This window comes from Callorhinus ursinus, unplaced genomic scaffold, assembly GCF_003265705.2.
Source record: "Callorhinus ursinus isolate GAN/ISIS: 27379988/994484 unplaced genomic scaffold, GSC_fseal_2.0 scaffold4, whole genome shotgun sequence".
Taxonomy (NCBI): Eukaryota; Metazoa; Chordata; class Mammalia; order Carnivora; family Otariidae; genus Callorhinus; species Callorhinus ursinus.
The window spans coordinates 59,699,465-59,726,002 of NW_027397066.1; the positions used below are offsets into that span (position 1 = coordinate 59,699,465).

Genomic DNA, 26,538 nt, shown 5'->3' on the forward strand with positions numbered 1-26,538 from the left:
CAACAAACTTTTATTGAGCTTTGACTGTGAGGCTAGGTACTAGGGATTTGGCCATGAATAAGACATCACTGTCCTCATAGAGTTTACAAGGTAGCATGTGCACAGCATGGCAGGTAGTCTAGTTTAGTGGATCCCAGACTGCTTGGAAGGGGGAATTTGTAGAAGCAGGAAGCAAGGTTTCAGGACAACCTGGATGAGGTGATCTACTTGACTTGCCAGACCATTGATAGTCATCAAAAGCTTTTGATCAGGGGAAGAAGATGCTGAGAATCATATTTTAAGGATATTCCTGTGGCAGGAATAGGTATGGTAAGTTGTAGGGCGTTCAGTACCAAAAACACATAGACCAGTTTCTACCTGGTTTCCAGTTTGCCATTGCCCCTGATAGACCATGTCACTTCATTACTCTGACTTTAAGGGCTCTTAGCTATAAACTAAATACAAGAAAGGCAATCTTTTGGGTCCTTTTGGCTTATCATACCAGGAATTGTGTATTACAGTTATCCTATGCCGAAGAAATGAGATCCATATTCACGTAAGGCTTACTGAGAATATACACGTTCTAAGAGTCAGGCTAGCAATGGACACAAGTAAGCCCCTGGGTGATCTTCAGAACATTCCAGTTAGGTGATCTCAATGGTATCTTTTCTACCAAAGAGATTCAGTAACTTACTCAAGTTCTCACTTGAGTGACCAGACCAGGATTCCAATTCAGTTCTCCTGACTGACCCTAAGTCAAACGTTCGTTCCGCTACACCGATCCTACCTGAAGTCACAGAAGGGAAAAGTTGGGGGAGGACCGATGGCCTCCATCACTACTGTGGAAATAAGCCACGTGGGATGTTGTCAAAGGCTGCACGTCGCCTGCCGAGTCTAGGGGGCGGGGCTGCCTGGCGGGAAGGGAAGCAGGTGGTAGTCACAGCCTTCCAAAAGTGGCTATGCAGAAGAAATGAGTTTTGGTTTTTGTTTTTCAGTTTTTGTTTTGCTTTTGAGGAAGAGAGACATGATCTGTTAAGTTTGGATCCTCTTGTGTTATTAAATCAGCTCTTCAAGGGTGGACAGTATGAGAACGATATGCTTTGACCCATGACCGAAATTGAAGGGTGCCGTGCGCAATTTGGTGCGCAACAGGTGCTTGAGGGATTGACTGACGTTGCATACCAAGTTATATTGGAGATATCTTCAATTCTTGCAAATGCAAGTTTTGAGTTATGGTCACTTTGCTTGTTGCGGAGTGGATATTCTCTTTTGTCTGTAAAACCCAAGTGTCCACTGGCCTTACTGTGCTAGCTTATATTCCTCATTACAAAGGGAAAGCCATGTAATTGTGAAAATTGATGATGGTCTTTGAACTTTATATTGCTAGTCTGAACCCCAGTCTTTATTCAGTATGAACTGTGCTAATAAATACCCTTCCATAAAGAGCATTTGGCAGGCACAGACATCTAGACAGCCCTGCATCCATACCTGAGAGGAACTTTTAGCTCCACATGACATTTCCTTATTCCATGATTAACTCTTAGGATGAGCCATAGATTTGAAAAAGAATGAAGTCCTGAAAAAGGTGGAAGACTATTTTTTGAAGTACACATGGAAAAATTGTAGGAATAAAAAAAAAAAATGTGCATCGTGGTAAGTTAATTTAAATGATGTATTAAAAATATGTTAAATATGTTAACAATGTGTATGATTTATTAAAAACACATAGGGGGGAAGATCATCTAAAAGAATGTTGAACATTTACTGATTTACTGATCAGATTCTTTTGGAATGCCCAGAATGTGTCAGGAAGCGATAATCCTAAAATGCATTCTATGCGTCTTAGGCTCAGTGGTGCGGACGTCCCATCGTTGTGCATGCCCAGGCCTGGCCTCTTACGCCAAGTGGGGCCGCCATCTCTTCATGTCGCTCCTTCTTTACTCCCTGTGTCCTCTCCATCACCCAAGTCTTAGGAGCTGCCAAATTCGTCCACTTCTCTTCATTCTCCCTCTTGTGTCCAGGCTCCCATGATGGCACCCTAATGGTCCCTTCACGTGCTCACCTGCCCCAATCTCCTCATCCTACCCATTCTGCACATGGCAGCCAGAGGGACGATTATACACAGATCTGCTCAGGTCACACACCACCTTGCTACCACCTGCATCCCAGCCCCTCCGGGGCCTCCTACTGCCCTGAGGTTGAAATCCATAAGCCCAAAGAGCCCTGCAAGGCCGGGCTGTGCTGCCATCCCTGCCTCATCCCACCCCCTACCCTTCACTCTCTGTACCTCCCACACTGGGGTCCCTCTGTTCCATGAACGTGCTGATCTCCCTCTTGACACAGGGCCTTTCCTCATTAGAATGCTTCTCCTGGGAACCCAAAACACATCCCTTCACTGGCTAATTCCAGCTCATTTCAGCTCAAAGATCACCTGTTCAGGAAGTGTCTCCTGGCCCACCCCCCAGTCCCACTCTGGTCTTCCGGTTACAAACTGTCACAGTTCAGTTGGTATCTCTTCTTCACATCTACTCCTGTGGCTCTTTGTTTGTGATTTACACTGTGTTTCCAGGTACACGAGAGTGGGCCCTTGTCTGTGTGGGCTCACAGATATATTCCTAGCACCCAAGAGTCTAGTTTAATGACAAAATATCAAACTTTAGACAATAAATCCACATATTTTCTTAGCCTAACAAACCCTAACCTTTGAGAATGAAGAAGAACACTTTCACCTATTGTCTTAATCGGTCTGGGCTATGAGGACAAAAATCCCATAGGTGGGGTGGCCTAACCTACGATGTAGTTCTCAGAGTTCTGGAAAGCACAAGATGAAGGCACCTACAGATTTAGTGCCTGGTGAGGCCCCCTGACGCAGACATCTTCCCATGTCCTCACTTGGCAGAAGGGGGCACAGGAGCTCTCTGGGGTCTCTTGTATAAGGGCACTAATCCCATTCATGAGGGCTCCACCCTCACAGCCCAATCACCTCCCAAAGGCCCCACCTCCTAATACTATCATATTGGGGGTAGGATCCAATGTATGAGTTTGGGGATTGGGCACAGACATTCAGTTCATAATACCTGTGCACACAGATACCACCCTAATTAACACACAGCCATCATTATAGACCGTCTAAAGGGCTCTCTGCCGCCACTGTGGGTTTCAGCCCACCCTCCTTCCCACCACACCTCTTCTACCCTGCTGACTCCCTCCTGTCTGGTTCCTGTGGACTTCAGAGTTGATGAGATTATGGGTTGCTATAAACCTTCACTCACTTTTTTTTAAATTTTGTGCCCACTTTTTGAAACTTAGGCTAAACCTCAAAGCTTGTGAATCCCAAGTAAATTCCCATAAGGAGCTCCAAAGATCAGATTTCATTTTAGGTAAAAATTGTTCTGAATTCTTGTCTCCACTACTTTTATTTCTCCTTTGCTTTATTTTACAATCTAAATCTTAATCTGAAATCTGAAGATGAAATATTTCCAAAATATCCTTTGAAAAATATATGTCAAGGTAATAAAACCAGCTAGTTACCATCTATGTTGTTACCTAGTAGCTAGTTACCAAGCTAGTTACCATTGCTGTTGTTACCTGGTAGCGGTCCATCTCCATCCATCCAATATGTTAATTGTCTCAGTATCACCTTTCATTACATTTGGACAGTTTCTGTCTCAGTGGAACACTTTCTTATTTTCTGTTTCAAATACTTTCACCAGTCATATATGACTAAAGTGATTCTGTAAATGCTTCACTGAGAGAATGGGATTTCGCTTATAAGCACAGCTGATGTCATTAATGAATCTATGGCTTGCTGTCTCAGTGGGGAAACTGACTGGAATAGACTCGATTCTATATCTAGACCCTTTACTGTAATCTTCTCACTCAAAAGATTGCGTCTTTTCATTATCAAATAATAGGAAAGTGAAAAGGGATCAGCACCAATTCATCATCTTTATCAAAATAAGAATCTAAATATCCCACCCCAGAGTATTGACTGGGGAGCATTGTACTAGGAGAACACATAATAGATACTTAATTAATACTGCTCTCAGCATGCCTTGTGTCTCAGGTCTTACACAAGAAAAATATTGGCCAATAAGAGACAGCATTTCACTTAATAGTACCTTGCTTTTATCATCAGACTCATGGTTTTCAGGTGGGAACCACAGTCTCAAAAATGAAGGTGAGGGACACCTGGATGGCTCAGTTGGTTAAGTGTGGGACTCTTGGCTTGGGCTCAGGGCGTGATCTTAGAGTCAGGAGATCGAGCCCCCCTTCCAGCTCCCCAGCCAGCACAGAGTCTGCTTGAGATTCTCTCTCTCTCCCTCTGCCCCTTCCCCCTGCTTGCATGCTTTCTCTCAAATAAATAAATAAAATCTTTAAGAAAAATAAAGTAAATTTAAAAATGAATGTGAATTTAGGTTAAGATCATGAAATCTCAGTAAGTCCATGGAAGTAGGCCATCAAAAACACTTTGCCATATTTCTGTCTGGAGAAATTGTGGGGTCATTTTAAAGCCAAGCTCTAGAAGGGTAAGAATATTACTAATAGTACAGACTTTGGCATCGGACTGCCTGGTTCAGATCTCACCAACGCCACTTGCTGGATGGGAGATGTGGGCAAGTTTGTTCATCACTGGGTGTGACACTTTGCTCATCTCTAAAACGAAGGCCATAGAATTGCTATCTTGCCTCATAGGCTGCTCATTAGGATTAACTGAGACAAGCATGTGAAGTGTCTCTTGCAGAGTTCACACTAAAGTACATATTAGCGGTTATTATTACAGTGGGTAGCCAGCTCTTCATGTGGATACCAAGGGTTTGACTCTTCTAGACTTTGATTTTCTTAACTTAAAAAATCAGAATGTTTGTAAAACACTTGAAGACTCTCAAAAGGATTATTACTGTAAACCTTAGGTAATAAGGATCCATTTAAGCATCTGTCTATAACCCAATACAGAAAGGGATAATCGAGAGTGTGAAAGGGAAAAATAACTACATTCATCTGCATTCCGTGATAAAAATCATAAATTTGCACACTGCGTGGCACACAGGGTTCAGACTCTATCTTGCGCTCTGAGAGGTTCCTTCCTTCTTGCACATGTCCTCTGAACCAAGAAGATAGCACTGTGGAAGGTCTTACTTGCTAAGGCTGGTGAACCCTGAAGGGAATCTGAGCCTCACCTGCACACCAGTTAGGTCTCAAAAAGGGCATATGCCAACTTTTCTGGTTTATTTTACCCTCAGGATTGTTTTATCCATGGTCATGCCTCATTTTCATCATTGAAATACTAGAGAAACAACAACAAACCTCCCCTTCGGTGTCCGTGGAGCTAAATGAGGGCTCTTAAGCAAGACAGTGGCATGCTTCCTGCAATCCATTATTTTTCCCCTCTGAGTCATTCACAAAGGGATGAGTTGAGATTCCCAACCTGGTCCTTCATGTTGAAAGTCAGAGGCTACAAAAGGCTGCCTTCCCAGCCTCTGCATTCCTCCTCCTACTCCCTGCCATGCACCTAGTCCCCAAAGGAAAGAACCCTAGGAGATTCTTTTGGATCATTACAATGCTAATTGTATTAAGGATGCTGAGATAGCAGAGTGATTTAGGGATTTCTTTTCCTCTTTCTGATTAACTCCTGAATAGAAATATCTATATCCCCCAGTCAAGGAATTAGATGAGCTAACATGACACAGCTGACCTGCTCACACTTACAGATCAGAATTTTCAGAAGGGCAAAAAGAGAATTCTTCATCATCCAGGACAAACAATAGAAGGGATTCTCTGTTCTTTTTTTTTTTTTTTCCTCCAGAAATCACTCCAACCCGCACTCCCCCTTCCCTATCCCCCTGGGATCTGAGCTGAGATTCCCACCCATGGCAAGTTGTGGTACTCTTAGCTCATTAGAAGTTCTAATTCAGCCCAGGCTGAATTATATTCATTGTATAAAGTAATTTAAAAATAGTGACGATGGGCAATGATGCCAGGCAGTGCAAATCTGTGCTACAGGAGAGAGCAGAGAAGGCAGAACGGACATGGGGCATGTGAGGGAACAGACACTGGGGCTTAGTTAACATCATGGACCCAGAAGTGCAGTCTTCCTCCATGTCTGCACTGCTCCTGGGAGGGGCTGAGGCAGGACAGTTGGACCTCCTATGTCACATTTCCGCCAACTTTGGCCTCCACCAAGCAGCGGTATTCATGAAGCTGCCGCATTCCCTAGAGCAGTGGCAGGTGTCGACACAGGTGCTGCTGGCCCCAACTTTCTGCCCTCCGTTCTTTTTGGCCTCTTCCGGGGGCCTGAGGGAGGCTGATTTACCCCCCAGCCCAGCATCTCATCCCCCAGCCCCTTTGAGAAACTGGTGTTCCTGGAGCAGTGTTCCCAAAGTATGGTCCCTACATGGCTAGTATGCCAGGTGCTGAACCTTTTTTTTATCTTAATAAAACCTGTTTTTGTTTTCCTGTGAATTTGAAAAAATAAAATAGCACATTGAATTCACAACTGCATAGCTATTATTGTTTAGGCTATATATAGTAAGTATCTAAAGAAAAATAATGACTTGATTTAAAGACATATTAAGAAAATTATAGTGTAGGATGTGTGAAGATGGCAAAAAAAAAAAAAAAAACACGAGAGTGGTATGGAGATGTTTGAATTTTAGAAAAAGTATACCGTGAGGCAGAGACCAGGATCTTATCCTTGTTTATTGTCTCAGCTACCAGCTTCACTTGGGATGAGTCCAAGAAACAGAGAATTTAAAAGAATGCAAACCGGAAATCCAAAGGTGTCTAGTCCCAGCTCTGCAGTTGATGGAGTCTGATCTCAACCAAATCCCTTAATTTCTATAAGCTTCTGTTTTATCATTTGTAAAATGAAGAAGTTAGATTCAGTGAGCCTTCTTAGAACTTCCTTTCAGCAGTAAAATGACATTATCCCATTGGTCACGATCTCACTGGAAACAAAACCTGAATTTGAGATCCACAGTCGTTGCTAAGATACCCGGGTTGGCTCACATGTCCTCACATCAAGCTTTCTTACTGGCTTTAGGGTTTTATGGGTAAGAGGTGCCCAGAGCCTATGAGACCCTTATATTGCACTTCCTGATGGACAAAGCATTTTAAATACACTATATAACTTGGAAAGATGCTCGAGAGGAAGAGTGTGTTTCATCAAAGTTTGACACCTCATAAGCAATAAACATCAGCTGTGTGAATGGTTGAATGAGTCCTTATTTTACAAGTAGAGACACAAATGAGGCCAGGAAGGCGGGGAGGAGTAGAGTGACTTGCCCAACACTGTTCAGCTCGTGGGAGCGCATGGATGGCTCAGTCGGTTGAGCCTCCGACTCTTGGTTTCAGCCCGGGTCATGATCTCAGGGCGGTGAGATCAAGCCCCCCCCATCGGGCTCCTCGCTCAGCGCAGAGTCTGCTTGTCCCTTTTCCTTCCCCTTTGCCCGCGCTCTCTCTCTCTCTCTGTCAAATAATTAAATAAAATCTTAAAAAAAAAAAAAAAAAGACTATTCACCTGGTGCCTTATTAGGCCAGTCTCTATGCCAGGCCTTCTAATCACACAAAGTAGAAAAGCATGGGTTTGGGGGATCCAGCCTTAAAGGTTGAATCCCATTTCTGCCCACTAATCAATTGAGCTGGTAACTTCTTGAGTTACTATGTTACGTTACTTGAGTAACTCCTTGAGTTTCTGGTAACTTCTTGGAGTCTTTATTTCCTAAATGCCCAAATGAAGATGCGACCCATCTGTGCCTAGCTGGGGCCTGGCATGGGGGAGCTCAAGGCAATGATGGTGGCGGTTCCAGCTGTGATGACCAGGGTCTCTTTCCTTCATGATCTCACTCCTGTTCTCGGCCCAGTACTCCTCCGCATGTCCCCTGAGAACAGCTGCTGAGCCAAGAATGGACTCAGGGCAATCTTTAAGGAGACCCTGTGAATAGCATTCAGATGGAGGCTTAGCCACGTTTCAGGAGAAATTCTCATTCCCCGCGGGCTCCTTTGGTCTGGGGAGCGCTGAGTGAGAGGAATGCTCCCTGACATTGAGTGGCGGCTGCCGTGTGATCATCAAAATGCCGGTGGGGAGCACCGTTTGCTGTTTCTAGAAACCCAGTCTAACTCACAGTACAAGTGTCAAAGGAGAGCTTGGATCGGGGGACCTGAACACGTAGTTTGAACAAATTCCCAGGTGGGAAAGGGGCTTCATTCGTGTTGGGAGACACTGTAATTGTGAGTGAAATGAAGAAACTTTAGGACCTTGATAACCAGGAATAGTGCCCATTTGTGTGCCCTGGGTTGTGTTCACTGCAGACCCGGGCTCCCTGTGTCCCTAAAGTGTAACTCCTGTGCCCACATGAGAGGGACATGCGGAAAAGGAAATGAGCATCTGCTTGATTTATATTAATATTAGTTAAGCTTCATGTGCCCAGGACACATCTTTAAAGAGATTAATATTTTCAGTATACATCTTTACATGCTACCTAAGTGGGTCAAATGCTTAGATAAAAGTGAAGCCAGTCCCCAAACCAGGTCTTCCGATTACAAGAGGAAGAAGATAGGTACTGGGGGTTCTGTCCCAAAGGTTGGATCCCCAGTCTGCCCACTAGCCAATTCTGCCCATAAACGAGCGTGTTAAGTAAGAAAATAAGCATGAAATAAAAGGTGCCAGTTGTGGTAATATTTGACTAAATTTTATAAAATTTACCTCTGCCACTCTGCGGAAGGGAATGAGTAAGCGGTGATTTAATGCTTTAAAGATTTGGGCGTATGGGGCAGTGGGGAGAAGGTCCAATTTACTGAGGCAAACTTAGGTTGTGCTAATTAAAAACATTTCTGTAACGTCTTTGGATGCAAGCTGCGTGCCTTATAAAGGAGCTCTGTATTTGCATCATAACTACTAATAAAGTCCAATGTTAAAAATAGCTACACTTTCAGAAGAAATCGTATATTCTATGAATTTCTTACTTTGGGCCTAGACAAATGAAGAAGTGTATTTGGTATCCCAGGATTTCAAGGACTTTCAGTCGAGAGAGAGCAGACATCAAGGCATGAGAGGGCTCCCGTAAAACCATTAGTAAAACGGCATATATTGTCTTTATCTTGTATGTATGTGCATAACTTACCCAGAGCTACCTGTGTCAGTATTAGCTATGTGCTAGGATGTTTACTAAATTGTGCCATGCTAAGTAAAAGGGCAAACATCTAGAAAAAGAGGGCTCAGGATGAACAGGACATCATTTCGGATGAGTTCCAAGAGAAGACTAGATTTGAGAAGGTTCTTGCAAACCAGCCCTCTCCCCAAAACACTTCCATGGTCCCCATTCCCCACACTGTCATGGTGTCCCCAAACACCGTGTCTGGCTTTGAGAACACTCCCATGATTTGGCCCCAAATACCCAGCCATTTCATGGTCCCTACTAATTTCCATTACATCCGTTTATGTAGACTGTGGCCTTGGTTTTGTCAGCTTTGTAAATTGCGTGACCTTGGGTAAATTGCTCAGTGAATCCCTCAGTATTGAGGTCTCTTGAATCCTAAAGTGAAGGGGCTGGGCTATGTTAGGTGTCTATTCTCCATCTAGCTGGCTCCAGCCTCAGATCTTCATTGCTGTCCAAGTTCGGCCCATCCTTCGAAGAACAGCTTCATCCCCAGGATTCCAACTTGTATAGACACCCCCCAAGTTAGAGGCAGAAACACTGAGCTTGGTACCATCCACCTCCCACATTAACTACCTACCTATCTGTCCCCCCGATCCTACACTCCACTGGATGGTTCCAGAGCCTGACACCTGTCTCTGCAACTGGGTAGTGAAACCTGGGAGCCCTGCCTGTTGCTTGTCCACGCCCTACTCGGTCCTAGCTCAGAGGAAACCATGCAGCTTATTCAGGAGAAGTTCATGGGATTAATTCAGAATCAGAGGGAGAGAAGCTCAGCTTCCCTTGTTGTGGGGTAGAGTGGGAGGAAAAACAGGAGTGAACTCCAAGCAGAATTCTAGGCCAGAAGTCCAAGTGAACTGAAATAATGGTAAAATTAGGATCCACCTAGATCTCCCAAATACTGAGATTTTCTTTTTCACTTTCTCTCCCCCCTACCATATCCCGCACACACGCAGGGACACACACATGCCCCAAAGCGAGTTGCAGTTAGTGTCAACCCCCCAGGGTCACTTCATATGGGGCAATGAATAGCACTGGGCCATGCTCTCAGCCGTTCTTTTGGACCACAACACTCGCTAGAAACCAATGACATGGGCCTGATTAGGGCGCTGTTCTGTGGCTGTTGTTTGCTTCTAACTAGTCCTGCCTACGATTACTCTGAATTACAGAGTTTTAACCAACTTTCACCAGGACCTACAAGAAGACCCAACCCACAGCACAGCCCAGAGTGAGGCCGGGCGTCCTGGACAACCAACAGAAAGCATATAGGGGAGGTGCAGGGCCGCAGGGTTCAAACCTGGGCGGACTCGCACGTACCAGCCCAGGGCGGCACGGACCCGGGAACCTGTGCCGGAGTCCCAGCAATTCCAGGGATCAGCGCTGCGCCTCCCGGCCCTCAGCTTCTCTGTGCCTTGGTTTCTTCATCTATAAAATGGAGATAATGAGAGTCCGTACCTTACAAAGTTCTCGTGATCACGAATGACATGAATTCGAATAAGTGAAGCTCCTAGAACAAACAGTCCCGGGACCAGAATAAGTAACGATAAGGGGGGGGTTGCAATTATTTTTCTTGTCGTTGTTAATACTATTAACATTGTTGTTTGGAGTACGGAGGTGTGATGCGAGACTATGACTGTAAGGCTGGGACGGGCTTTTCCTAGTGTCATAGAGTTTGCCCCCCCACCCCTCCGCGGAGGTCTTACCTCCCAGTCCCCACCCCACCCCCGCCGCTGCCCCCTCCCCTCCTCCAGCACATGCGCAGACACACGCTCTCAGGGAGGAAGAATGCCTTTTGAGACAGGATGTTCCTTTCCTCTCCGTGACCTTGACTGAAGGAGCAGCCACGCACTCTGAAGTGGTCCCCTGCTCCTCTTCTCCATTTCTTACCTACTTTCTGGACCAGGAAGAGGAAAGAAAAGAACAAGACACGTCTGCTGTGTGAGAGACGGGTGCGGGGAGAGAGATCCCTTAACAGGATGCCATAGTTTATTCCAGGCCAGCACAGGGCACAGAACAGACTAAAAGCAGGGCAAGCGATGACCTCCAGGGCAGCCGCCTGCCTTCCGGGGATGCCAGGTCTGACCGGGAGCATAGCCTTCTGGGAGTTAGCTGTGGCTACTTCAAGGATGTTATCTGACTCTATTCGGACAGTTATTCCCAAAATAACTCTCCTCCAGTTCCATCATCCATGGGAACTCGCAAGCACATGCCGCAGGGGTCGGACCATAGCTGTAGAGTATCATAGGAGGAGATGCTCGGGTAAGACCTGGAGCAGGGGATTCCAAGATGGGAAGACAGGAAACCTGCTGCTCGGGAACTTTCTCAGCACAGTGACTGGGCTCAAAAACTGCCAGTTCTCTTTCTTTTTTCTTTCTTTCTTTCTTTCTTTCTTTCTTTCTTTCTTTCTTTCTTTCTTTCTTTCTTTCTTTTTCTTTCTTTCTTTCTTTCTTTCTTTTTTCTTTCTTTCTTCTTTCTTTCTTTTTTGCCAATATTACATTTATTCATTCGACATTAAATAAATGAATCGAGTACCCACCGCGCGCTAGAGACTGCACCTGGGGTTGAGAGTGCAGGAAGTAGGGGAAGAGATGCAGGATGAATATGGTTAGAACCTGCCTGGGGAAGCTCATAAACACAACAGAGAGCGTTTGAAAGAGGCAGACACAGAGAGCTGAGAACCCACAATAACACGGTCATTTGCATGGGGGCACCGGGAAAGCTAATCAGAAGGGTTGATATTTAGTTAGGTCACCCAGAAAGCTGGGAAAAGGGCCAGTGGAAGTAACCTGTATATGTTAGTGATTACAAATGCCAAGCCTGGAATGAAATAGTCCCGGGTTCGAATGTTAGCTTAACCATTTATCAGACTGTAAAACCTGAATCAAGTTCTTGAATTCTCTGAGCCTTAAATTTCTCATCCATGAAATGGGACTCAGTCCACTCATCTCATAAGGAGAATCAAGTGACAGGATCGCCATCAGGCTCTTGGCACAGTACTAGCCCAAAGTACCCACAGGGTAGAGGTAACTGTGGTTCTTTAGCCTGTTTATTTTTGTTCTGCGTTGTTGTGAAGGTGGTGAAGTGGCCCACTGAGAAATCCCAGCCTCCAGCGAGGCCCGGTGTTCCAGGAGGCTTGGCATGGATCTTCAGCAGCCCTCTAGTCAGGCAGAACATGTTGGCAGGGTGGAATGTGCTAGCACAGTGGAATATTCTTGCATCTCGGCTTATAAAATATACAGATAAGTTTCCTCCAACTTCTCTAATGCCTTCTGGCTCCAGGGCTCTTCAGCGTGCGCCACACCCAGTCTGTAAGGAGCACATCCCACTGAGGAGGAACCGAAATGCCAGCCACCTTCCCATCCCCCGCTCTCAGCGCCCTGCCCACCAAGTGGCCATACCTTCCTCACAGGGCAAAGCCTTCGCTGCCCCAACCACACCTTCCTCATTCTCTGTGCCCCTGGCCCTCCTTGAAAAAAGAGTCAGTAGGAGGAGAAGGGGAATTCCAGTTTAGTTTAAACAGAACTCGGGGGCGGGGGGGGGGGATGACATTTGTTTTTACAAGGAGGAAATCAAGCCTTTTCAGTTACCATAAAAATTGTGCTGATGTTGGCTCAGCAAACCCCTCATATGCTTGAACCATGATGCCCTGAGGTGCGGAACTTCCCAGGATGAGGTTCCTGGCTGCTTCTGAAGGTAGCAGGCGCTCTGCGGGTCAGAGCAGGCTCAGCCCACAAGACCTCCTAGGCTCAGGGCCTGATAGAGAGCGACTTCCAAGGGGACCCTGGCACCCGTGGCTGGCACCCCGGGAGAAGAGCCGGCGGCTGGCAGAATAGTTAAGATACTGAGCAGTACCAACCCTCAGAAGTGCCCCTTTGCTCAGCTGCCCTCAGGAGCCCATCAGGGGGAAAATCACCTGCTAATCCCTGCTCTGGTCATAGAGGCTGCCCTCTGTGAACAAGGAAGGATGGCCTTGAGAGCCCCATTTGAGGACTGGGGCTACTTCGAGAGCTAGAAGACAGCCACCAGCCACTGAGAGGGGCAGCGGGTCACTCTGTCACTTGCCGTGTTTTGAAAAAGAACAGCCCTTGAGTTGGGGAACTGCCTGATTTATCTTTAGAAAGAGGTGATGTATAAATATATCCAGTAAATCGCAGAATTGGAGGCGATCCAACTGCCTAGGGTTAGGAAAGAAACTTTGAAAAAGGTCAAACCTACAGTTTCCTGTATTAAACTCTGCTGGCACAAGAAAGAAAAGTCTTTATAGAGAAATCGACTATAGTCTGTCTCTTCTCCTGTTTTTTTTTTTTGAAAGGGGCAAATTAAATTTAAAGGTCAGTTTTTAAGCAGCTCCTAATTGCAACCACTGTATCTCTGAATCTTGAAAGGCCCCCATCACCTTACCTTGCAGTCATAATCCTCATTTCGCAAGCTCTTAAAAGAGCTTTTAAGAGGCTTCAGTGAACTTTGAATTGTTCTAATTTCAGCACAGTTTGGAGGCCGTGAAGCTAAGTGCAGCCTTTCAAAGCAGGGGTGGAAGTTTTCCATAAGGGGATCTGACCTTGAACTTTCTCTACATCGATCAGATCTGCACATCTGAGCATTCCGTGTCATAATTCTGTCTTTACCGTGGTAAAAAAAAAAGGGGGGGGGAGAATTAACCTGATAATTACACGAATCTGGCTCTGAAGGGTTCCAGGAGCAAGGAGGTGGGCATGTGAGCGTCCACATATGTGGAAGCCCTGAAATGGTGGAATGTGGTCAGTCTGTATGGACACATCAAGCTCTGGTCTTAGCCTCAGTGTTAGTTAGCAGTGGACCTCTTTGGCTCTCTTTTAGAAATTCTAAACCAGCAGAGAAAGCATGGATGTTTGATGTAGCCTTCTTTCAGTCAGAACTTTTGGGGAGTTACTAAAGAGTTAATAACTAGACTGATTTGCTTCTTAGCTGTGCTCTAATTCCTTTGGTGGAAGGGCTAACCAGAAGAACAATATACAAAAGCCGTTCATAAGAGAGGGAAAGAAAGAAAAGGAAAAATGACAAGATAATCTACAAATGACAAGTCTCCAAAAATGTGGGGGCAGATCCATCACCCTTGAGATCCAGTACATGACTGGTGGGCACTGGTCCAGGATGGTACATTTTGGATAAGACTTCCACTCGGTGTACGTGGCATCTCATTTAATCCCTGCTAAAGTCATGGAGGCGGGGGGGAACAGCTCTTCTTTCTCTGTTGCTGCAGGTGAATGGCATGCAAGTCAGTGTTAGGTAAATAACCCATGCTACATACACAGCGAATGATGGAGGCACACTTGAATCCACATGTTCGGACTCCAGATCTCTGATGCTCTTTCCAGTGTGGTTAAGAGTCCCGTTCATTTGTTGAAGTAGTAAACAGTTTCCCAGTGGCCTGAAAGAGTACATGGTGCCCCTAACACCAGGTTTAGTGCCAAAAAAGTCACTTTCACTATTAGGGGACAAGAGCCCGATTGATTCTTTGCATTTCTCAGGTAGAATAAAGCTGAAGTAAATACATTATTGGTCCAAAGCTCACACAAAAAAGAGTGTTGTGCTTCAAAGTAGTAATCTTGGGAAGCAGTATGGTTATTCTTACAAGGCTACCTGCTCAAAGGGTTTTTAACTGCCCATTAATAGTTGCCTTTGGAGCCAGATTTCAAATTACACAATAAAACATCCATGTTACTTTATAATTACACCTGGTTATTTCCATACACAGAAAATGGTGTTACCTCTCAGACCAGACCATAGTTTTACACCAAACCTGACTTTCTTCTCTACAAAAACAAATTCACCTTTCGAGGATGAAAACTCAACACTTCCCAAAAAGGAGTTTTAGAAAAAAAAATGCTTTGATTTGATGGCATCATTAAAATGAGTACATCTCCTACCAAGATGATCCTTTTGAAGTGGACACTGCTGATACAGCTGTGTGGTTCTGGTTTATTTAAAAACCAACCACTTACTCTGTAGTGACCCTTGAATAAAACATCCCAAGCCTCCCAAGATCTCCCAAGGGTAGAGAGAGGAGCCAGAGTCTATAAAAGAAGAAAATAGGATGTCGGGAGGTTTGCAGTCCCCACCTCTGCCACCAGCAACAGCAGCAGCAAAACAGCCTGCTGTCGTTCTTAAAACAACAAATATCACTGGAGACTATTTTCAGAACTCCAGGCCAGCCACACGGTCTTAATAAAGTTCGCCATTTACCCAATCTCTCAGAGCCTGAGAAGCGTATTGGTAACAGAATTAAGATCCTGGGTTTCAGGGCGCCTGGGTGGCTCAGTTGGTTAATCCTCAGCCTTCGGCTCAGGTCATGATCCGGGGGTCCTGGGATCAAGTTCCACATCGGGCTCTCTGCTCAGCAGGGAGTCTGCTTCTCCCCTGCCTGCCGTTCCTCCCCCTGCTTGCTTGTGTTCTCTCTCTCTGTGTGTCAAATAAATAAATAAAATCTTTAAAAAAAAAAGAAAGAAAGAAAGAAAAGATCCTGGGTTTCGTTCTAGCTCTGACTTCTGTGCAGACCGATGAAAGTGAATGCCCTTCCTTTATCTTCTCCCTCTGCCTCTCCTCCCCTGCAGGGAGCATCGCCGCCATTACAGTGACGGTCATTGCCGTGGTGTTGTTGGTGTTTGGAGTCGCAGCGTATCTGAAGATCAGGTGAGACGCACCTTACTCTTCCTTATGGAGAAAAGGGTTCCATTTTGTCAGTTTGAGAGCTGGTTTGCTGAGAGCTGGTTTGCAGGACACGCTTGTGTCCTGATAAGCACCCTAGCTCTTGGGAATGCTGGTAGGGATGTAGCAATGGCCATCGTAGCACGTGCTGGACAGGAACCCATGCTGTGGTATTTGAACCTTGGCAATGCAGAAGAAATAAGCGGAGGTATACAGCATGATGTTGTAATGGAATGAGAACGGACCTGCAGTCAGGAGACGGAGGCCGTGGCCCTCTGCCCTTAACTCCCCTCCTCACCCTGAGAAAGCTACATGCCCCCCCCCCACCAACCTCAGGTTCTTCATCTGGGAGATGGGGTGGAGGCTCAGTGGTTCGTAAATACTGATGTTCAGAATACCACTGTGTGGATGTGTGCCCAGTCTGTAAGGAGGTTTTCACTGATTCTAAAGCAAAATGTTGAAAATACAAGGAAAGTGTAGTGTTTTCAGGGTGCGTGGGTGGCTCAGTCGTTAAGCGTCTGCCTTCGGCTCAGGTGATGTTTTCAGGGTCCTGGGATCGAGGCCCGCATTGGGCTCCCTGCTCCGCGGGAAGTCTGCTTCCCCCTCTCCCTCTGCTCCTCCCCCCTGCTTGTGCTCGTTCTCTCTGTTTCTCAAATAAATAAAAAATCTTAAAAAGAAAAGAAAGTGTAGTGTTTTCTATAAAATTAGATCCCCCCCCCGAGATTATGTTTATATTTTTGGCTTTAAAATATCTCATCTTTTATGAAATGAAGGTGATCACGGATGGCAGCTGAGTTTTTACTTGCTTTGGCTAAATAGAAAGTTGCAACAGTCTGTGAGCCCCCAATTTTGTTGTCTACTGCTTCGTGAAATCCCAAAGGCTCAAAAACTACATTGCTCACCCTAAGGGTCCTTACAGCTGGAACATGCCTAATGGCAAGTTGACAGTCTTATTTGCCAGTCTGTGCGGGGCCTCTAACGAGTGACAAAAGGCCACGTGCCACCATGAGCACAGCCGCTCTCTGACCCCCTCCCACGGCTGGAATCATCTTTACGGTAGCTCCGGGCAGGCCCTGTCACTCCGTCCCTTAAAAGCCCCTGTACTTTTGGGTGGCTTCCCCCTGTACTTAGAATTATTTTCTTTCTTAAAGATTTTATTATTTATTTGAGAGAGCGAGAAAGAGAGAGAGAGAGAGAGAGTGCACATGAGAGGGGGGAGGGTCAGAGGGAGAGGCAGACGCCCCGCCGAGCAGGGAGTCCGATGCGGGACTCGATCCCGGGACTCCGCGATCATGCCCTGAGCCGAAGGCAGATGCTTAACGACTGAGCCACCCAGGCGCCCCTGTACTTAGAATTAAATTCTAACCCCCCAGCTTGGCCCTCAAGGTCATTCACGGAGCCTGCCCTACATCTTCTCACCCATCACTTCTCTCTCTCCCTCTGAACCCCCGAGTCACAGTCACACAGGCTTTCTCTCGGTTCTTAGAACGCTCCAGGCTCTTCTTCTCTCCAGGCGCTTGGCTCTTGACCGACCCTGTCTCTGAAGGCTTTTCTTCTAGCTCTTTCTCATGCAGGGTTTTCACATCACATCCTCCAGAAGACTTCCCTTCCAGTTTGGTGCCTCATTACATTTGTCCTGGCTATCACCACTGTTTATTATTTTATTCATTGTTTTATATATTTGTTTACTTGTTTATTGTCTCTTTTCCCCACACAAAAAATGCTAAGCTCCATGAGGACCCAGACTTTATGAGCACAACACCGGGCGCAAAGAAGATGCTCAATAAACTGAATAAGTAAACAACATGTTTAATTTATCATCTCTGCCGCACATTCCCTTTGCTCTCCTCTCTCATTTCCTCTGCTCACCCCAGCCCAAACCAACACCCACCAGGAACCTCTCCCATGCTCTTTCCCTTTTACCTCCCTCCATTTTTTGTTCTAAATTGTGCACCAGCTCAATCTAATGATGGTGTCAAGTATGAGAATGCCTTGTGATATCACCTTACCTAAGGTACAAAGAACAGGAAAGCCAGATTTCAAAGAGAAATTGGAATTAAAGGGCCAGCGTTACCTGTATCTAAAAGCCTTTGTGAAAGCATCCTTGTCTCCTTCATTGCTTAAAACATCTCTTTTCTTCACGAAGTCTGTATTTCCTTGACCAAAAACTTAATTTTATGAATTATATCTTACAAAATGGTACACTTTTCCGTCCATTTCGTTACTAGTTTATCACTGCGGGATACGCTGTTTTCATTAGGAGTTAAATTGGCTTTTAATAAGCTAGTCTGGAACCCTCATTCCCACTTTGTGTTGAGGTGGGAGGAGGCAAAAGCAGAACTTACGGATAAACTTTAGAATCACTCTGCAGTCACAGTGGTGAGTTTCTGAAGGGCTGGGTCACAAAAAATATGACTTCCACTGAAATGTGGAGTGGAATAGAAATGCTTTCCTCTTGCCACACATTTGCCAAAATTTATCTTTGTCTTGACTCCAGGCAAGAAAGAATTCAGGTTTACCATCTCAAACCACTGCCTAATCTATAGAACAGTGGTTAAGAATTCAGACTCCTTGGGGCACCTGGGTGGCTCAGTCGTTAAGCGTCTGCCTTTGGCTCAGGTCATGATCTCGGGGCCCTGGGATCAAGCCCTGCATCGGGCTCCCTGCTCAGGGGGGAGTCTGCCTCTCCCCCTGCCTCTCACTTATTCTCTCTCTCTCTCTCAAATAAATAAATAAAATCTTAAAAAAAAAAAAAAAGCAGACTCCAGAAGCCGGGAGGCCTCAGTTAGAATCCAAGCTCTACCAGTTTTCAGCAGGTTCTAGTGTGACCCGAGCATGTGACAGAGCTTCACTAAACCTCGCTTCTCCTTCCTGTGTAAGATGGGGGCCATAATATTAACTGCTTGGTAGCACTGTTGGGAAAATTAATGGACACTGCTTCCCAAGTACATAGCACGGTCATCAGCATCATCAGCATCAAAGAGGTCAACTAAAAGGAAGGGCCCCCAGGAAAACAGTTGCTTGACAAGTGACTGAGTGTTAGCTGTGTGCCAGGCCCTCCTCTAAGCACTGGGGTCCCATCAGTGATGAGACACAATCCTGCCATCACAGAACATACTTCGTTTGGAATATTTTGTTAGCAGGTCATTAAAATCGGTTCTAATGAGTGCTGATTAAAATTGCATAACATTTTATTTTAAAAATTTAAAGAGTGTTTTCTCCAGGCATTCTCAACACCAGATAAATTCAGTGAATGATTAAGATGAAGTAGTCACTGTTTCTCTCCCCCATGTGGGTCCTCCCTCTTAAATGTAGAAAGGCCCCAGGGGGATAAGTTTAAGGTTGTTATTTATCTTTGGGACTATAAATTTAAGGATGGATAAAGTGATCAGACCCCGTGTAGAAACCCCCTAAGGAAAGCCCCTTTCTGCTGCTCTGATAATTATTTTGGCAAAATGATAACATAAGGAGGTTAAGAGCCCTCACGAATATTAAGGCTATGCCAAAACCCTTTCGAGTGTTATTTTGCCAGATTCTTGGAAAGCCCCACTTATCATTCATCAAAAATACATGTGGATCAATTGACAAATTGTGTGTGTGTGTGTGTGTGTGTGTGTGTGCGCGTGCGCGTGCATGTGTACCTAGGATTAGGTTTTCCCTTGGCTGCAAGTTTATTGCATTCCTATCATCCCAGATTTCTGAGAACAATAACATGACAAGAGGTCTATCTTCTGTGGTCCTTCAGCTCACTTGGCTGAAGTAGCAAGTGACTGAAATCATAACCCAGGAAGGAACCATTTCTGGCCTGCAGCCAGTGGGCTATCAGCCTGGCGCAGCCAGGGTCCCTACAAATGCAAAAGAAGAGTCTGCTTCAAAGGGCAGCCCCACAAGCAGCGGAAGAGCATGTCTTGTAAGCTCTGCTAAGTGGCTTGGTCGTTTCACTTTTTCCCAAATCCTGATTCCCTCTGAAGGCATCGGCCGCCTCCGCCATCTATTTCCATGCTCCTATTCTTCTGGGACCTGTGACCCCCTAGTTCTGTCACAATATCCCCTGCCTAGAGAACCACCTCCTTCTGTCACTAAGCCACTGTTGGAAGTGACTTATAAACATGAACTGCCCTGAGTCTGCCAGGGGTCTTCTCCATCACCGACCCCACATCTTCACTGGTGGTGGTGTGGCAGGGAAGGAGGAGTGTGGGCTTTGCAGTCAGGTTTAACACGGACCCTTCTCCTTACTGGTTAGGGGGTCTTGGGCAAGTTATAATCTCCCTGATCCTTAATTTCTTCATCTGCAAAAATAGAGTGGATAACACCTCTCAAGGTTGTTTTGAAGATGAAATGGAGTAATGAAGATAGAGCACCTGGTGGTTAAGAACATGTACTCTAAGCAAATTTATTAATCACTGTGATCAGTTTTATAGTTCTATGAGTATAACTATATATAGTTGTGTTAGTATCATGGTACTGATACCTAACTCAGGTTAGGTAATACTAATACCTAACTAATCCTAATACCTAATACCGAGCTCAGGATTGTTACAAGGATTAAGTTATAATACAGATACACATTCAGCGCTGGTTGCGAGGTGGGGGCGGAGGAAGGGCTAAATCCTGTCATTGTAATTGTTGTTACAACAGTACTTACTACCTCAGTGCTCAGTTAGATGGTCGCAGCTGACAGTCCCATTCACTAGGCATCGGGGATTCAGAGAGGGAAGGGAGAAACGACACAGCAACTCAGGTTTCTAATTATGCCCTGATGGGCGGATGTCCACGTTCCCTTTGATGGTTTCAGTTGTGTTGTTTTCTGCACGCCTGTGAGGCTGCATCCATGTTATAGGTTCATAAGCAAAAACTACTTCTGAGCAGTCTTGATTCCAAGGCTTACTTGCAACTTGCAAAGAAAGCAAAAGCCCTGCCTGCCTCTTGCAGAAGGGTGTCTTTAATTCGTGCTGATTGAAGAATGAGGTAAGTCGGTTTTGTTTTTGTTTAAATGGGCTCAAGACTGTTCTGCCAGGAGATAATCCCCTGCGCGGGAGACCGTATCTGCTATCGCCAGCAATGTGGATGCTGCTATAATTAGGTGTGGGTAACCCAGGCGGACAACATGGGCTGTTCCCGTCACAAAAATAAATGTGATCTTGATTTATAGACACAACAGGGCCTGGCTCGTAAGGCATTTTGTTAGAAGTCACCTGTTCTGCTTTAAGTCTTCCAGTGATTACATTTTATACAACTGGATGCCTTTTGGTTGTTGGTAGGTTTTAAAGAGTTAGCCCAGCCAGCCATTAAGTCTAAGATCTTCTAGAATTTGTTACTGACAGGTTGACTTTTTAGATCAGCTTTTGGCATTCTGTAGGTCCAGCTGACTTGATTCTCTAGCTCAATGCTTCTGAAACGTTAATGTGCATAAGAATCAATGGGGGAGCTTATTATAAACACAGTTTCCTTTCAGGTGATGACTCGACAGTGTTAGCAGCTTCTCCTGAATGTTCTCCTAAACCCAATTTAGTCATGTCCTAACTTATTTTGACAAAAATCCAAAAAAAGGGGAAGATGCTTAGAGGCGATACTATACAAAGTCTTCATGAAGGAAGTAGGTCTTAAAAGAAATTAAATGAAAATGAAATTTAATTTAGTATCCTGGATTTTATCCGCAGGATGTGTCCATGGCTTATGTAGGCAAAATTAGGTGCTCTTCTCTGCTAAACATTGGAAAAACAGCTTCGATGGATATTGGACAGCTCATTGTCATGTTCAACTTAGCATATTTATGCTTAGCAATCAATTTTACCCACTTATAGGCCAATATCAATCTGTGAAAACATGTGGGATTAGCAAACACCAGTTTATAAAAATGTTTATCATTGAAAAAATCTGTATTTATATCTGAACTCACTTATATAACCCATTCATCACTTTTCCTCCTTCAAGTGTCTAGTGCGTTCCTCATGGCCATTGTCCCTGTTCATAGATCTGTCATCATGGGTCTTTAGAAGAAATACATTTCAAGATAGTCCCCCCCGCAAAACAAAAACAAAAAACGTCAGTTTCCTGGGTGTGGTCCCATAGGTTCTGATGCAGTGTGGCAGCTCACAGGTGAGGACAATGCTGCAGGCTGTGAAAACCATACTTTGAGTAACCCTCATCTACCCCTGTCCCCCAACACTCCAAACACACACACTGTAGATACGGTACCCCCACTGTTTTGTGTCTTGGTTATTTTGGACATGCTGATCCCCCTGCTAGAGGTGTTAGGTTCATCTCCTTTTTTAATCTGGCTAATTCCAAATTGTCTAGCTTGAAAGAGATGCTCTCCGGGAAGCCTCCTCCCCACCATCTCCACGGGGAGCCCCTTACCGCAAGCTTCTCCTTTGTATGACTCAGTTCCCTATCCTGGAATCACTGCCTTCTTTGTCAGTCTGCTCCACTAGAAGGATAAGAAGCCCCTCGCAATACCTGACAATCAATAATTGTTTTATACATAGTTCCTGGAGTAGTGAATGATTCTGGGTAGCAAAATTTGGGGTACAGCAGCAGTGTTCATTTATTCCAAATAGGAGGAAATGGGGTTTAGAGAAGAGGGAGCTTGTGGGAATCTGTTAAAACCATACACTTCCGTTAGTTACCTCGTGACTCTGAACTGCTTTACAAATAAACAGGTGTTTCAATATGTGGGCCTTTTCTGTGATGAGCGTCTGCCAGGATGATACTGGCAGATAATTTTAAAATGGAAAACAAACAAATTTCATCTACTCCTTCAAAGTAAAGGTGATTATTTATAGGTAAATTCAAAAGTAACTGGTCTTTAAAAGAAACCCAGACTGTGGACAGAATACCTTGAAAATGAATGATTGGAATGTTTCCATCATTGGGATTTGGGTAGAAAGACAGGACTGATAGGTTTCCTAAGTTATGATACTCATTCTGCCACCGACTTGCTACAGTCACTGTAAATTCACCCCTAATGGTCACAGCTTTCTTAGCCTCAAAAATGTCGCTGATCGTGTTCCTTTCCTAGTTGTGACATGGCTATATGAGACGTCACTATCAAGGGAAGTAGGGTGAAGGGCATACGGGAATTCTTTGTACCATCTTTGTAATTTTTCTATAAATCTAAAATCATTCCAATAATTAAATAATTTATTTTGAAACAATTATAGGCCAGTAGCTATCACACAGATACGGTGTTTGCTGCTTCCTCAGAGCCTCTGCGCTTTCTGTTCTCTCTGCATGGTTTACCTCAGGCATCCACGTGGCTCATCCCACGCCTCTTTCACCTGTCTGTTCAAATGTCATTTTAGTGAGACTTTTTTCTGATCACCATATTCCTAAGAACAGTCTCCACCTCACATGCAGAACTCCTCATTCCCCTCTGTTGCTCTGCTGTCCTCTACTGCACAGATTACCTTCCACCATATTATTTTTCATGTCTTATTTGTTGTGCCTGCCCCCACTGGAACGTGAGGTCCCTTAGGACAGGGGTTTTGGGGGCGCCTGGGTGGCTCAGTCAGTTAGGTGGCTGCCTTTGGCTCAGGTCATGATCCCGGGGTCCTGGGATCGAGCCCCACGTCCGGCTCCCTGCTCAGCGGAGAGCCTGCTTCTCCCTCTCCCTCTGCCTGCCACTCTGCCTACTTGTGCTCTCTCTCTCTCTCTATCTCTCTGTCAAATAAATAAACAAAATCTTTAAAAAAAAAGGGGAGGGGGACAGGGGTTTTGGTCTGTTTAGCTCACTGAAGTATCTCCCGGCCCCTGAATAGGGCCTAACAGATTGTAAGTGAATTCATTTTCAGTGACTCTTTAAATGAAAGGAACCAGGCAGGGAAATGACAGAGAAAGCAAGCCACCCAACAGAAACAAAGGAGACCATGGCAACTGTACCAAACTGGCTTTGCAAATGGATGATAAGAGTCTGAAGGCTTAATTACCAGTGACTAATGAGCTATACGTTAGGCTGTGTTTTCCCAGCACTAAGCCATATCTTTTTCATCTTTATGCCCCTCCTTCTTAGCACATAATAAGCGCTCACAATTGAATGGCAAGACTCACTTAACTCAAGAGGAGAGAACTTGGGGGGTGTCACAATAAGCAAAGCTGGAGCCTAGAGGCAGATCGGGGCTTGACCCTTGTAAAGGAGAAGGTGTTTTCTCAAACAAGTATGTGTCGACACAAGGGAAGTAAGACACTTCATTCATTTTCTTTTCTTTTTTTTTTAAAGATTTTATTTATTTATTTGACAGAGAGACACAGCCAGAGAGGGAACACAAGCAGGGGGAGTGGGAGAGGGAGAAGCAGGCTTCCCGCGGAGCAGGGAGCCCGATGTGGGGCTCGATCCCAGGACCCTGGGATCATGACCTGAGCCGAAAGCAGATGCTTAATGACTAAGCCACCCAGGCGCCCTTCGTTCATTTTCAAAGACGATTGGGTTCCATTAAGTATCGATGCTGCACTTATCTTAAAATAGGTACCATTGTGCAGTTGTGGGGAAGGCCTCCAACCGCAGATGTCTTCACTGCATGTCCCAGTTGTCACAGGCCATCAGCTATTAGGGACAAGGTGAGTAGGAAGGGCTGCTTCCTGTTAGAGCAAAGCCATTTGAGAAGGAAGCCATGAGGCCAGGGCTTGACATAAATCACTCCCTATTTTGTCCCCCCAGGTTCTGCTTTTAGCTCACGAACCCATACGGTAGCAGCAACATAGTGCTCAAGGCACAAGGTCATGGATTACCTGTGAGCTCTGTGCTGGGGGCTTTAATGCCACATCATTGTCTCAGAGAAATGCAGAGCTCTCTTTCCTCTCACTATAATTAAGGTCAAAATGGTGTCTCTGACCCTTTGTACTCTTTAGTAATATTTTCACCCTGCCCCAGTTATATTATGAAATGAATTGCCCCAGACCGTACGAATCCCTGCTGGTATCGACCAAGCAAACTCTTGTCTATGCTATTTATGTGTACCTGATGTAAGCCCTCATCATCAAGTATTTACGAAAGAACCACTGACTCAAGAGCAACATGTGAAATGTTCTGAGAATTCAAAGAAAAGTCAGAGGCGGCCTGTCCCCAAGAGGTTTACCATCTATGGGAGCCGTGGTGCAGCAAAGAGGAAATGTAGCTATGTTGGCTGGTGCCAGTCTTGACAATGAAATTGAGTAAACAAAACTGTTCTGATCCGGTGATGATGCCATTCGTACCGACTGCTCTTCCGAGGGAAATGAGATGAAGCAGTATTGCAGAAGAGAGCCGGGAGACCCAGATTTCAGAACCAGCTCTGCCTTTAAGTCACGTGCACACAGGCATCTAGATTCCTCGAGTCCCACTTTCCTTATCTTGAGGGTGAGGTTGTTTGCCCCTCGTGGACTTCACAAGTACCAATCTGAAAACCGCCCCATCGCCATCTAAGACGTGCATGATTTAAGAAGTTCAGACCTAGAGAGACAGTTTAAAAGGGTCATTAGTTATTCTTTTTTTATTTTTTATTTTTTTAAAGATTTTATTTATTTATTTGACAGAGGGAGACACAGCGAGAAAGGGAACACAAGCAGGGAGAGCGGGAGAGGGAGAAGCAGGCTTCCCGCCGAGCAGGGAGTCCGATGCGGGGCTCGATCCCAGGACCCTGGGACCATGACCTCAGCCGAAGGCAGACGCTTAATGACTGAGCCACCCAGGTTTTAGTGTTTTATTTTTTTATTATCATGTTCAGTTAGCCAGCTTATAGTATATCACTAGTTTTTCATGTAGTGTTCAATGATTCATTAGTTGCGTGTAACACCCAGTGCTCATCACATCACGTGCCCTCCTTAATGCCCATCACCCTGTCACCCTATCCCCCACCCACCTCCCTTCTGTAACCCTCAGTTTGTTTCCCGGAATCCGGAGTCTCTTATCCTCCTCTTAACTCACACACACACACACACACACAACACAACACAACACAAACGTGTTTGTCTTCCTCTCTTTACAGTATTAGAGGATTGATGCAAACCTGGCTTACATCCCAGCACACCCAATTCTTCTTGCTTAGGCTCATTAATATATTAAAACAAGCCCTCCGGCTTCAGTACATTCCCAAATAGGGCTTATCTATAGCTTTTGCTTCACTTTCGTCAGTTATTGGTATTGTGCTCAACTCCCGGTACATTCCAACAAGAAGGCAAAGAAAAATGAAAGTAAAGGTCCCCCCTTTCCTTTTATTTTCTAGTATTCATATAGTGAACGTCTCTTATAATACAGATTCAGGATCAAATAGTCTTGCCTGGACTAACTATAAGCAGGAAAACCTGATGGCCGAGAAATTTTTAATCCTCTAACCCCACTCCAGCATAATGCTTTAAAAAAAAAATTCAAATACTACTATAAGAAACCGGTTTTATAACTGTGCCCGCAGCGTGGTTTCAGGAGTTCCTGATGGAAGGGAGGCTCGCTTTTCCCTCCGCGCCCTTTTCCACTCTTTGCAGATTTGCCCTGTGCCTGTGTAAGTTTCATTATAATAAAAATTAAAAAGGGGTACTGGCCAACATTTACTGTGCTTTTACTATGTGCCAGGGCTTTTATAGGCATTACCTCATTTAATCCTCCCACCAGCTCTAACACATTTTAAGTTTCTTCAATTTATAGATGGAGAAACAGGGGATTAAAAACATATTCAAGGACATACATCCGTTGACCCAACTGATACTTCTTGGGAATAAAATTATATGATAGATAATAAAACGCTGCGAG

At 45.0% G+C, this 26,538-nt stretch overlaps 1 protein-coding gene across 1 annotated transcript in view; it reads left to right on the forward strand.

Moving 5' to 3' along the window:
* PARM1 (prostate androgen-regulated mucin-like protein 1) overlaps positions 1–26,538 on the forward strand; it is a 105,127-nt gene that overhangs the window by 72,251 nt on the left and 6,338 nt on the right. The window contains exon 3 of the mRNA XM_025887405.2: positions 15,725–15,803. Coding sequence (XP_025743190.1) covers positions 15,725–15,803 — 79 coding nt within the window. The remainder of the gene's footprint in view (positions 1–15,724; positions 15,804–26,538) is intronic.